The sequence below is a fragment of the Rhinopithecus bieti genome, unplaced genomic scaffold, assembly GCF_001698545.2.
Source record: "Rhinopithecus bieti isolate Rb0 unplaced genomic scaffold, ASM169854v2 scaffold_3874, whole genome shotgun sequence".
Taxonomy (NCBI): Eukaryota; Metazoa; Chordata; class Mammalia; order Primates; family Cercopithecidae; genus Rhinopithecus; species Rhinopithecus bieti.
The window spans coordinates 129,141-143,668 of record NW_016804362.1 but is presented as its reverse complement, the minus strand read 5'-3'; the positions used below and the strand labels follow the sequence as shown (position 1 = coordinate 143,668).

At 37.7% G+C, this 14,528-nt stretch overlaps 1 protein-coding gene across 2 annotated transcripts in view; it reads left to right on the top strand.

Annotated features, from left to right (window-relative positions):
• PTPRB (protein tyrosine phosphatase receptor type B) overlaps window positions 1–4,923 on the top strand; it is a 132,435-nt gene extending 127,512 nt beyond the window's left edge. For both annotated transcript variants that reach the window (XM_017867501.1, XM_017867503.1), the window contains one exon: window positions 275–4,923. In XM_017867501.1, coding sequence (XP_017722990.1) covers window positions 275–297 — 23 coding nt within the window. In that variant the 3' untranslated portion in view covers window positions 298–4,923. The remainder of the gene's footprint in view (window positions 1–274) is intronic.
• Window positions 4,924–14,528: the final 9,605 nt, after the last annotated feature.

Below are 14,528 nucleotides of genomic sequence, written 5' to 3'. Positions count from 1 at the left end.
AACAAGCTGTGTAACCCTGAGTAAGTTACACTGACTCTCTGGGCCTATGGCTGCATCCATAAAAACAGAGGTGATGGGCTAGAATCACCAGTCCCTTCCAAGTCTAATATTCTGTGTTTCTAAATGGAATGACCTGGTCCCAGCAGGAATGGTCTCATCTTAAACTAGGTTGAGCTATGTATTTCTGCTGGTCTTTCACATTGGTCATTTTCATAAACAGAACAATGATGACACACCCTGTGGCAGTCTCTAATTACAGTGTTCTTCCTTTCAGATCCAGTCTATTCAAGGCATTGAGAATGTACCTGAAGAGCTCCTGGATAAAAATTATTCACTGTGTGATTTGTTTTTAAAAACTTGCTTCATGCCCTACAGAGGTGCCAGCTATTTCTGTTGATACTATGTATAATTTATTAATCCGGAGAATGTTTAAAATTTTATATAATTTAAAGGTAACAGATATTATTGTACATAGTTGTATTTTATAGTTTCTTCTGTAAATATGTATTTTTCATGTTTAATATTAAGCTTTATATAATACTATTTTTCCACACTAAAGTGTTCATGACTTGTTCTACATAAACTAATTCAACCTGTGTGACAGGACTACTGGTAAAATGCATATGGAGGTGGTGGCAGAGAAAATCCCTTGGGCCATGTTTTCTACCTGTTTTGATATTCACTGGACAGGACAAAGGGCAGGGCTAGAGAGAGCAAATACTATGTCTAGCTTTGCTGCATTGCTGTCCCATGAATCTCGAGAGCCAACAGGCATGTCCTAAACATGCTATTAGGACAAATGTAACAGTCAAAAAAAAGATTAAAGGGAGAAAAAAGAATTAAGCAGTACCAAAGCTGAACTGGATGGCTGTGTCTGAACTAGTTGCTCTCTCTACCTTTCTCCTACCAGGGATTCAAGCCAAAGTGGTTAGCTCAGGGATCATGTAACTTGCAGTGCAAGCCCAGGATGTAGGACGCAGGGTTGAGGGTTCTGATAGAGAATGATTCTAAACAGAAGTGATGAATTCCTTTTGTTAAGAAGATGCCAGCTGTACCCAGACTGGAAACATAGCATGCAAAGCACTATCTATAATGATTAGAAATCCTCTCATTGCACTCATGGTGTGGAGTGTGAACATCCACACCCATACTGTAATGTGTTTATGCACACTAGTTTTTGCCTCATTTTCAGTGGTCTCCATTCCTAGAAAAGTCACAATTATCCATTCCTACTTGATTTCCCATTAAAAGAATATTATGGTGGCAGACTGTGCCTGATTAAAAGACTTAATGCCAACATTTTCATAGAAATGACTACAAACATCATATATAATAAATTTAAAACAACAGCAAAACAAAACAGTGGTCTTTAGTAAAATTTTCAAAACCTTTTAGTAAATTAATGAAGTCAGAATGTCAAATAGTCACCCAAAGTTGCATTTAATAACAAAAGGCACTATGTACTGTACCAAGTTTATCTTCAGTATTTGTGCCTTACTGTGACTATAACAAATTCCAATGAGTGAGAAAGTGGGTATTTCCTTCATCAAGGTCCAGTTCTGAGAGCATTCCTGGGAAAATTTGAACGGCATTTGTATGGAATCTTCATAGATACCTGAGAAGATGAGCTGGAGATGTTTGCCTTTTCATACTACAAATTTTCTATAATAAACTTGGGAATTAGAGGTCAAGTTTGTTGATGACATAGCTTCCTTTGCAGAAAGAGTACATTTCTTTTCAAAGTATATATTTTTGTAATCTACCATAAAGTCCCATAATACAGTGAATGTAATTGACATAATAATTGAAAATCATTGACTATACCTAAAATAGTTATTTATAATTAAATAACTCTACACCCAATCTGGAAATTTTTCCAGGGTTATTTGAAGTTTACAAAAACGTGAAGCATAATCATAAGTTTCAAAGTTTCACAGTTTCATTGTGCTCAATGCCCTTGTGAAATGACAGTCTTAGGCTCTGATTCTGTATCAAGGAACTAAGTGGATCTTCTGGAAATGAAAAGGAACAACATATGTGTAAGTGCAGTAGATGTACCACCAGCGAGAAAATAGAGGTCAGAGATTTACAACGTGTGGCATCTATTAGAAATCACCTTTCCTACATGGAAAAGAAAAGCAAGAGAAAAGCAGAATTTTACACTAATGTTGCTTGATGCAAAGCACATTAATGCCTGGAAGGATACATGCATTTTTGACTTTTCATTCACTCAGAAAACTTTTAGTAAGTGCCTGCAACCTGCTAGGCACTGTTCCAGAATCTACCCATTTCTACTCACATAAAGAGAATCCTCATAAAGTTAAGACTGTTGTTACTACCTTCAACTGAGCTTAAAAGAGCCTCATCAAGGGAATGGGATAACTGAGCCAGTCCAGGACAGTGGTCACCTTCCACAGGCCACACACTGGAAAGTGCTAATGCTACTTCAATAGCAAACCTCTGGATCTAGAAGAGAGAGCAATTAATTGCACAAACCAGGAATTAAAACCATAAAAAACCTATACATCTGTAACAGTAAATAACACTCATGTACCCTGGCAACATCTAGGGTAGTATCAGAATTACGTAAGTGGACATGACAGGGAAAAATTGTAGGTGTTTTTAGTCTAATCCAACCCAGGAAATGTCTATTCCTACCCTACACTCAATTTTTAAATCTCCTTAACAACAAATATTTCACTATTCACTCCTGCTCCCGGGAAGACTAAATACATTAATTATTTATTAAATTTAGGAGAAAAAAGTTTTCCTTGACATTCAGCTCCATTGGATTTATTTTCATTTAATTGCATCATGTGTTATGTCTTGGTAAACACTCCATCTCCTGTCTTGGTGGGCATCCTGTCTGTGCACCTGTGCAATACACTTTAATCATCAAGGCTTCAAAGTGCTTTTGAGCTATCAAATCTTGGGAGAGTCCCATCTAGCATCTTAATAATTATTTTTCCAAGTTCGTTATAATTAACTCATTTAATCTCATCTCATTAAATCAATTTTGTATTATTATTCTGTTGTTCTCTGGAAAGCAGCCAATTGTTCAGCTCTTGAATCAGAATTTTCAAAGACTCACCTCTCTTACCTGGGCTTGCACGTATTTGTCCTAAGTAATTCTCTATCCCTTAAACCTCTGAGTCCCTCTGTTTTATTACTTGCCCCACTCCTCCCAGTTGAATATGTTTGTTTTCCCAATTGAATGTGATTTTTATCTACTGTTCATATTATCTTTTATACTCATAAGTATAATTTCATAGTCCTTTCAGGTTCCACATCATCAAAAAGATGACCATAATTTCCCTTTTTTTTTGAAATGGAGTCTTGCTCTGTCACCTAGGGTGGAGTGCAGTGGAGCAATCTCAGCTCACTGCAACTTCCGCCTCCCGGGTTCAAGTGATTCTGCCTCAGCCTCCTGAGTAGCTGTAATTACAGGTGCCTGCCACCATGCCTGGCTAATTTTTGTGTTTTTAGTAGAGATGGGGTTTCACCATGTTGGCCAGGTTGGTCTCAAACTCCTGACCTCAGGTGATCCACCCACCTCAACCTCCCAAAGTGCTGGGATTACAGGAGTGAGCCACCACACCTGGCCAATTTCACTTTTAAATACTAAAAGGCACACAGCACACAGACATTTTGGGGCCAGTTTTCTTTGGGAGGGTCTTTGATAAATTTTGTAATCACCTTTTGGAAGAAAGTCCAAAATGACATGTGAAAATATTATTAAACCATTTAGCAGATGTCCAGCAATATAAAAATAGACCTCACATGCTACCCTTCACAGGCTGATTCTCTTGCCTTGGTGTCTAAGGATCCAATTTCTTACGTTAAACATTTTCCTTACCTTTTGCAATAATATTATTGGCCATATACTAAATTCTCATTCACTTAGCTTTCTGAGAATTCTTTGACGTTGGAATCCTGAAATAATAAAGCTACCAGATCTGCACAACAGCAGTGGTAGTATCTGAGCCCAAACTCTGGGACACTCTAGAGTTTTAGTTTACAAACATGAGCCAGACCAAACGTGACCTGGTGAAAATCAATAGGTAATAAGTTGCTTGTATATGTTAGCAGTTCAAGGGCTTTCTGGGTTCCATTTCATTGAGGAAATGAAAATATTATAACTGCTTAGCCAAGACAGAGTGGCAATAAGGAATGACTGATCCTCCTCCAAGTTGCAGTGAGCAAGCCCTCAAGCCTACCTCATTCCTGAAGAGTTGAAGGAGAAAATGCTGTGCTAATTTTCTGCACTGCTATTTTTAACCTGAAATTTAGAATTACATCAGGTATTCAAAGAATGTTCCCCATCAAAGGAAAATCGGTAAACGATGACTGCAAAAAGCAAGTGAAATGATGCAAAGAGAAAATATTTGCAAAAGAGAATCTAACCAGACATCATCAGGAAGATAAAATGGCATCTCCTCTTTGTGGCCTGGGTGTGCTTGGACAATCCCGTCATATGTTTTTATTAGGACATGTTGCCCTTTTGAGGATTCACTCTGACTATGTTGGCCAGATGGTTTAACTGATTAAACAATTGAATCAATTTATTTTGCTTTTTTAATTGACCAGATGTTTAACTAAATGTACTGAGTCTGGCATTTTAGACACACTGCCTTAGATTCTTGTAGAGAATGATGACTTTGAAAATGTTTGGCCATTTTAGTTAAAATGCAGGGTAACATTTGATGCAGCCATGATAACAGGAAAAATCTGTTCTGTTCTAAAAATGTTTCTAGCAATAGAAGTATTTCTGGCTAAGAGAATACTCTTGACTTGTAGGGAGGCTCCCTTGGAATAAATGTATGCAAAACAAATAAGGCATTTTATTTTTTAAAACATTGCCTATATAAGATACACTTAAATAAAGAAATTGTTGTTTTCTTAAATAAAGAAATTGTTGGTGAATGCTCTGAAAATAGAGGCTTATGTAATGGAAATAAGAGATTAACAGGTTTACCAAAGATTATTTTTATAACCTGTATGCCAATTCACATGATCTTATGTAAGACACCAAAATAAGTTATTCAAAACTGTGAATAATGTCAGACAAATGCAATGTGTCCCTTCTAGAGCAGTCACAAAAAGGACTGGTTATAACTGTTTTAATAAATACTATCCTCACCCCAAGAACAAGCTTTCAGTTATGTTGAGATGTTGTAATAGCTGTGTGCGTAGATAAGCACCCCCATCAAGAAAGGAACTTGTGCAATTGTGGCTTTAAGAGTTTGTGGCAGAGCTGGACAGCATTCCATCTGCAGGTTAGTAGGAAAGCCTGTACCAGCCTTTGTGGAATGTCCTAGTCTGCCACATTGACAAGAGGGTGCACCAATGCTCTACTCGAAGAGTATTTCTGGTTTTCTGTGCAGGACTGTTGGGCTTATGAATTCTTCAAGAACAAGGACCAAGTCTTTAATCTCATCTCTACTCCCACTTTGTGGAAATTAGTGCGCAGCTCACAGACATTCTACACACACTTCTTGAAATTGCTCCTGACCTCGTATTTTGGATGTTAGGTAGTCAGTGTCCAATAATACTGCTGTCCATGGAGGTTAATCTAGCTGTTCCTTCATTTGTGTGAAGCATAAATAATGTAAGTAAATACAGCAACTGAACTTTTTATGTTCTATAATAGAGCACTTTTAAGTTTTTAATATCATTTATTATTTCTCTGAAAATCCAGTTAAGATGGCAGTAGATGATTCTATTTTTTCATACTATAGCATCTACCCACAATATTGTGTTTCTAACTGTATTTGAACAAACAACTTCCTTAGTCTTTCAATTTAAATTATGTATTTGCTTAATATATTTTTATATTTGTAACTGTGGTTAAAAAAATCTATATAGCATCTTGCATACGTTCTCACTAGTACAGGAATAAAACTGCAGTTTGTTGAAGGAGAGTGTTCTGTTTTCTATTCACCTGCTCCTCATTTATCAATTTTTGTCATCTGTCTGTTCAGGAGAAAGGCCAAAAGTGACTGCTTTAAAATGAGAAAAATCTTCCATGATATTATCATGAAGAATATAGTTGTCTTAACCTTTAGTCCTGTAAGTACTGAGTTGGTTACGTACAGTATTGTGTACATATAATAGACTCTCCAGCTGTCTCCAACTAAATTCCTGTTTTCGGTTCTTTACTTCATTAATAACCAAAATGTCACCTGTTACCAACAGTGTTGGTGTACTCTCAGAGGTACCGCCCTGGTTGGATCGCCACTGAGCCCTTCAGAGACGCCAGACATTTGCGGACAGTGTGACATTTGGTAAAGAGATGCCGTACCTATTTCCAGAGTCATGAGTTTGCCCTTTTGCCTTTTTCATATTTTAGCGGAAAGATCACTGTCCTTCACAACTCCAATATTTCATTTTTCTATAACTTGCTCACAGAAACCTTTATTTTAAATATATGTACAGTAGCAGATTTACAAATAAAATCATTAAATCAAAGCAATCCTTCCTTTTAAAACAGTTTCTGGATTCAAAGAAGTAGGTTAACAAAATAAATTGACCTATGAAGCTAGACTTTTTTTTCCAAAGTAACTATTTGACAGAATTTATTCTTAAAGAAAAAGAGAGTATTGCAATTTGAACTAATCACTTGGTAATTTTGCTGATATATCTTCCATAATCATAAAATGTTACAGCTGGAAGGGCCAGCCAACTTGGGACCAAGAATGTAGGAAACCAAGACACAAATTTAAAAGCAATACAGCAAATAAAATAAAATATAAAAATATAAAATCAAAATAATACAGCAAAATAAGACAATGCTGAAATCAAACCTGGTTTTCCTATTACTCAGGGGGAGGACCTGTTCATATGTAAATACAGACAAATAAAAATGCCGCTCATTGCCAGGACAGTGGCTCACACTTGTAATCCCAGTGCTTTAGGAGGCTGAAGCATGAGGCTCACTCAAGACCACGAGTTTAAGAAAGCTGCTCAGAAAGTCAATGGACACAATAGCCATTTCCAACACTAAAGCAGAACTGTCAGTGGAGCCTTTCATGTTTTGCATGGTTAATCCTCTTTTTTTTGGTATCTCATATGTCTGGAAACATCCATGTATTTAAACAAATCTCAGACTGTATTTAAGAGTCATACCTGAACCAAAGTCATCACAATCTTAAATCTGAACTAATATTACATATAAAAGGAAAAAGCAGTATTTTTCTAACACAATATTATTATAAAACATTATTGAAACTAATTGTATCAAACCTTCTAGAATCCAGAAGAGTTTCTACAGCTAGATTTTCAGAGAACTGGCAAGACTTTTGATGCTCCTGATGAAAGGAGCATTCATAATAGAAGAGTAAAAATTAACTGGTAGAATCTGAGCCTGAATAATAAGAGAAAACCATGTAGGGATGGTTCTGTGTAGAAGTTAACAAACATTTACCTCCTCACTAAAGGAGGTAACGAGCTTTGCCCAAAGGCCATGCTCACTAAAATGTCTCCCAATCCAGTCTTTTCCAAGGAAAATTTTACTATTATAATAGAGAACTGTTGATACGAATGAAGCTTGCTTTTTTTCTAGGATTTGTTGTGAAAATAACTTCTCCTTTGACCAAAACTTTAGTTAGGTTCCTCAGTGTCCTCTGCCTGACTAGGCCCATCCTTGGACTTCCCTCTCTGTCCTTGCAGACTCCAGTTTAAATTAAGGTTAGTGAAAATCTCCCAACCTAGGTACCTGACCACCCTTGATATCTTATCACCCGGGTCTGCCTTCAGCAGTAATTCCCTTTACCCCTGATGTTTCCCCTTCCTCTTAGTGAGTTTTCATCCACCGACCTCCCATCCTGCTCCTGCTTTAAATAGGAAGGGTTAATTTTCCTGTTTTATTTAATCCCCACTTGTCCTTGCGGAAGTTGAAGTTGAGTCCAATTTCTCTCCCCTACAGCAAAACCCCATTGTAGATGTCCTTATATTTACTACTATGGACCCTCTTAAATAAAGCCTGCCTTACTGTCTTTAACAAGTATGAATAATTTTTCTTCAACAATTTTAATGATGCAACAACCTTTGTGTAAATTATCTTAATATAAAATTACTTTCCTCTTTGGCTCCTGGAAGAAACTTGGCATCTATTTCCATCTTAAGAAAGACTTGGCAATGAAATATGTTTCTGTCTCTATTATCCTGCTGCAAACCATTAGTGGCCAAGAAGTTTCTGTATCTTAGGGCTTGCCAAAAAGTTACAGTCAACAACAACAACAAAAAATCACAAAAGCTGACAATACAACCATAGAAACAAAGTACAATAAGAGTGGAGAAGTTCAGAAACCAGGGAATATTACTAAGTCTATGCTTTAATCAGGTAATATCCTTTGTAAGACATATAAATTTAATAAGACATTCATTTTTTCCTAAAGAACTCTGCAATGACCACTAACTTAGTAGACATCCAAGTTGACGTTTCTCCCTGACTCAGAACAGATAGCAGAGGGGAGGAAACAACTGTCTACCTGCAAAGAATAACACAACAGCAATAAATAAAGATGAGCCAGGACAGAAAAGGAAATAAAACCAATGGTCCTACTTTGTTGTTCAGGCATTAGTGGAGGACTATGAGGACAAGACAACTGGGGAGTAAAATTAAAGGTGAGAGTCAGGTCTGAAAGAGCTATTAGGAGTCTTAGACATCTTGTAAGAGCAGAGGATTTTCAAATTCGGCCCAAGAGGAAGACATTGCAAGACCTGTTTAAGAAGGGGACCAGAAGTTCAACCTCTAGGATGGTCATTAAAAGCTCTAACATTTAGAGCAGGGGTCCCAACCCCCAGGCCATGGACAGGTACTGGTCTGTGGCCTATTAGGAACCAGGTTGCACAGCAGGAGGTAAGCAGTGGGTGAGAGAGCATTACCGCCTGAGCTCCACCTCCTATCAGAGAAGCAGTGGTGTTAGAGTCTCACAGGACAGCGAACCTTGTTGTGAACTGCATATGCGAGGGATCTAGGTTGAGCACTCCTTATGAGAATCCAGCCCCTGATGATCTGAGGTGGAACAGTTTCATCCCGAAACCATCCCCCTCCTTCCACCACCCCTCAAGTCCATGGAAAAATTTTCTTCCACAAAACTGGTCCCTGGTGCCAAAATGTTGGGGACCACTGATTTAGACAGAGCTTTTTACTTTTAAATGGCACCCAAGGTACTCGGTGAAATAATCTGTACAGCAAACTTCTGTGACATGAGATTACCTAGATAACAAACCTGAATCAAAAATAAGTTTAAAAATAATAAGGCCAGGCGTGGTGGCTCACACCTGTAATTCCAGCACTTTGGGAGGCTGAGGGGGGCGGATCACGAGGTTAGGTGATCGAGACAAAGAAATTGAAGCTTAAAAAGACAAGCTAGGCCAGGTGTGGTGGTTCATGTCTGTAATCCCAGCACTTAGGGAGGCTGAAGCGGGTGGATCATGAGGTCAGGAGATCGAGACCATCCTGGCAAATGTGGTGAAACCCTGTCTCTACTAAAAATACAAAAAAATTAGCTAGACATGGTGGCACGTGCCTGTAATCCGAGCTACTTGGAAGGCTGAGGCAGGAGAATCACTTGAACCTGGGAAGCGGAGGTTGCAGTGAACCAAGATCACACCGCTGCACTCCAGCCTGTGCAACAGAGTAAGACTCCATCTCAAAAAAAAAAAAAAGACAAGGTAATTTTCCCAAGGCCATCCAGTATTAAAGCTCAGCTTCCAATATGAATCCTTCTGATTTCAAAATGTGACCTCTTAACCTCTATGCCTATGTAGCTCAAAGTTTGGTCCCCAGACCAGCAGCATTAGCATCACCTGGGATGTTGTTAGAAATGCATATTCTTAGACAGCACTCTCCAGTCCTACTGAATATGAAAATCTGGGGATGGGTGGGGCCCAGCAATCTGTGTTGTATTAACAAGTCCTCCAAGGTGATTCTGATGCATGGTATTGAGTACTGAGCTTGGGCAACCTCCCTGCTTTGTGGATTCTCATCTGACAAATTTAACTCTTTGAACATGTCCTGTTTGACAAACAGGAATAGTAACGTGTAATATTTTTGAGCCCTAGCACATTTAATAACCATTAGCAACTAGTATTACTATATGTCAGGTTTTATTCTGAACTGCTTTGCCCGCAATATATCATTTAATTATTTTAAAACCAAATGAGGTAGAGATTATCATTCCATTGTAGGAGTGAAAAGAGCTTCTTCTTTGTCCTCTGAAGATTTGCTGAAAATCAACTGACAAAAGGTAAATTAATAGGAGAAAAGGCATACAAATTATTAACATGCTCAAGGGAAAATCACAGTGATTGCTCAATAACCCAGTATGGTATAGGAGCTTATATATCCTTTTTCATAGAAGAGAGAGAAGATAGGGAATGTAGACAATTCTTTTGAGGTACAATAATCATTAGGGAGAATGAATGGACCTGGGAAGTTGAAGTAGACATTACAGGGAGGTGAGGGGCAGAGCTGCACAGAAACAAAGGTTGTCTTTTTTTTTTTTTTTTTTGGAAACAGAGTCTCGCTCTGTCACCCAGACTGGAGTGCAAGGGTGCAGGGTGCAATCTCAGTTCACTGCAACCTCCACCTCCTGGGTTCAAGCAATTCTCCTACCTCAGCCTCCCGAGTAGCTGAGATTACAGGTGTGTGCCACCATGCCTGGCAATTTTTGTATTTTTAGTAGAGACAGGGTTTCACAATGTCGGCCAGGTTGGTCTCGAACTCCTGATCTCAGGTGATCCGCCCACCTGGGCCTCCGAAAGTGCTAGGATTATTAGGATTACAGGAGTGAGCCATCGCGCCCAGACAAAAGATTGTCTTATTATGCAGATGAAGTTCCTCAGTTAATCTCTTGGAGCAGCACTCTGTCTGGGTATGGTGATGACTCCTAGTCTCTTTTCTCCAGTAGTTGGTCTCTAGAAAGATCCTTAGGGAGGGGGGTTAAGACCACAGAATTTATTTTAGAAAGTTTTCTTGATCAGATAAGGAAATTCCAAAGAGTCCCTCCCTGAGCTTGGGGTTGTAGGGCAAGGGGATCAACACCCTTAAACCTTGATTCTGAAGCAGCTTCTAAGAACTCTCAGCACCAGCCTTTAGAGTATCATTTTCTGAGTCAACATAATCCTATAAATGAAGAAGCAAAGGCATACAGAAAGTAAGTAATTTTGTCCTAGGACATGTCAACCTAAAGAAAAAACAGAACCTAAGGGAAAAAAATTAACATAAGTAGAAAGTTTATTTGGGCCAAGTTTGAAGACTGAAACCCAGAAGCATGGACTCAAGTTGCCCTAAATGTATGTTCCAACTTTACAGCAGTGACAAGTGGGCTTTTAAAGGAGAAAAGAACGGGCATACAGGAGAAGACATAGCCAAGGAAAAAGAAAAAAAGAAAGAAAAAAGAAATAAGAAGAGGCACTTCCTTGGTTGTTTACCAAGAACTGACAATAACATAAACTACTGATTTGCTATACATTGTTCTTTGTATCAAAAATCCCAGGAACATGAAGATAATGGGTGAGGCAGCTAGTCAGAAAACCACAGGGAAGGAAAGAAAGAACAATATGCCTTTGAGCAACTGCCTTTAGGCATGGAATGGGTGCATGACTGAAGTCTCATACTCATGTCTCATACTCATGTCTCCCTGGGCCTGATACGTTTTATAAAGTTCACATAATTCAGACTTATCTGAGCTATTTTTTATTCTCACTTCCCCCTTTTGATTAAAATTTTTCTCTTCCAAAAGCATTGAAGATTAACATTTTAGATATAAGTCTGACAAACTTTACTAGGAAATTTCATTTCCAGATAATGTCCTTCCACATTGAGAGAAAAAGGAGAGATACTATGACTTCATGAGGTCTTAAGGTCAAACTGGCAACTCCAAGGAACATAGCAATGTTCTTAATTCAGGCCATCTGCTTACAAAGGAGCTGCACCGCGTTGGATCAATTCTAAGCATCTTGCTATCATGATTAGTTTTCTGTTGTTGAGTTTAAACATCTAGAAATACGAAGCATGAGCAATTTCAGAATCAAAAGTATGATGCAAGTAAGGACAATGATTAACAAAACAACTAAAATGCAGATCCAAAAAGGGTTCCTATTACTGAAGGTAACCAAATAAATATTTCATCTATTTCCTGTCCTGATCTGAAGAGCAAGGTATTGAAAACCTCCAGTAATGAAGACGTCCACTCAAGTGGGGCTGCTGGATATGGTTCATTCCAATGTGGTAGGAAGGAGTTCTTTATTTTATGGATTTTTCCAATAAATAAAATCTCCAGATTGTAGACCATAATATTTGATGTTGTTATCACCTAATTGGATTCCTGTCTGCTGCACAGAAGAAGCCAAAACACTAAGCCAGCAGGTGTTGCAGCAGAGAAAGAATTTAATTATTATAAGGCAATTGAGTGAGACAGACACTCAAGGAGATGCTTCTTAAATCCACCTCCCCAAGAATTCAAAAGCTAGGATTTTTAAGGATGGTTTGGCAGGCAGGGAGCGCTGGGGAATGGGTGCTACTGAGTAGCTGGAGATGAAATCATAGCGTATCAAAACTATCTTCACGCACTGAGTCAATTCTTGGGTTGAGGTCATTGGTCATTTGTCTGGTTGGTGTCAGCTGGCCCATTTGGATGCAAACTCTGAAAAGATATCTCAGAGACCAGCCTTAGGTTTCATAATAGTGCTTGTGAATACAGCTACTATAGAAAAGCAAGCTAGGGAACAATGGCAGGTTATTGTTTAACTATGCCTAGAGCTTAGCAGAAAGGTTTGCAGGAAGTGAGATCCCCGGTGGTCAAAGCTTCTTAGCCCCTTGACCAGTCCAGCTTCTGGAAGCCATCAAGGAGATCTACATGACCTAAAGATAATTGTTCTTTAAGAGAAAAACAAGTTCATTAATCTTGTGGGCAGCATGCCTGGTGGGGCAGGAATAGGAATATAATTAATTACTAGTAACTACAATGTATTAAAATGACTATATACAAGGAATTAGATATGGAGGAAGAAAGGGTCAAAGAAAGGAAAATAAGTATAACAAACATCTAATGATGTACCTATATCTCTGTCTTAACAAAATCCAGGCCAATACTATAATTCTAACTTGCACCTTTTATTAATTTTATGATGGTAGTTTCAATGTCTTCATCTCCTGGGAACTTTCTGTCAAAAGAATCCATAATTAATTTAGAATTTTTGGAGAGACACTTATAAGGCCTTGGCAATAATGAAGAATACCATAGGAGAGCAGGTTCATAGACTCCTTCAGCTAGGTGCATGAGGCATCTGTTACCATTTCAAAGGGAGAAAGCTGATGTTTTCCAAATGGGGTAGAATGTAAGTTAAGCAAATAAAAGAGCTATAGGCCTCAATAGTCTAAATGTTTCTGTAAGCCTTACCAATTGTTGTTTTATTATTCCATTTCCTCCTTCCACCAGTCTGGAAGACTGACGGTAGTATGCACAATGGAAATGCTGATTTATCCAATCTCAATCAGCTTTGACCACACAAGATAAGATACCTGTAAGCCTTTTACAGTCTCCTACAATTTTTCCCATTCTCTTTCTTTGACCAACTTTCTATATTCATCCAGTTTTATCTGTTTTTTAAAATCCCTTCAACTTAACCTTTAAAAACTTCAGGACAAAATTACTTTTCCTTTAACAAAACCACTCTCTCATGCCTTCTTTATAACATTCTTTATCAAAATGGATCCTACTTTTCCTTATACACTCTGTATACAGAATTGTTTCTCTTCTATCTAGTAGTTTAACTACAATTTTAACTCTTAATAGCCTTAATTTCTAGTGAAGAACCTAGACATAATTTTGAACTGTTTTATATCAGCATTTGTAGATAAAATCACTTCATAATTTTAGAAAGATGTTTCTTTATTTATTAACAGATCTAAATATATTTAGCTGTCCTACACTATATAAAATGATGTTAAAATATATAAACAAACTTATATTTAACAATTAATATTCTAGTATTTTAACTTACCTAGAAATGACTCAGACATTTTATGATCATTTGTTACTTAATTTAACAGGACTGTAAGATTAGGTTACTGGAAATATTTTGGAACAACAAAAGTTCATTTATCCCATTTACATTTATATAATGTATTCATTTTTAACAATTATGCTTGAATTGTCTATTAAACAAAGGTAGCTATCATCTCAAGTTATTTCTTTGCTAATAATTTCTACAACTTGCGAATGTTAGGCAGTAATCACTTAAGCAAAAACCCTAAAGTTACATACACAGGTATTTTGTTGATCAGAAGACAAAGCTGTTTTCATTAACAATATTAAACTACTCTTATTTGCCAAAGATTACCCAAGTCATGTGAACTAAAAGGCTTTTGATACAAGGAGGAGCTGGTACCATTCCTTCTGAAACTATTCCAATCAATAGAAAAAGAAGGAATCCTCCCTAACTCATTTTATGAGGCCAACATCATCCTGATACCAAAGCCTGGCAGAGACACAACAAAAAAAGAGAATTTTAGACCA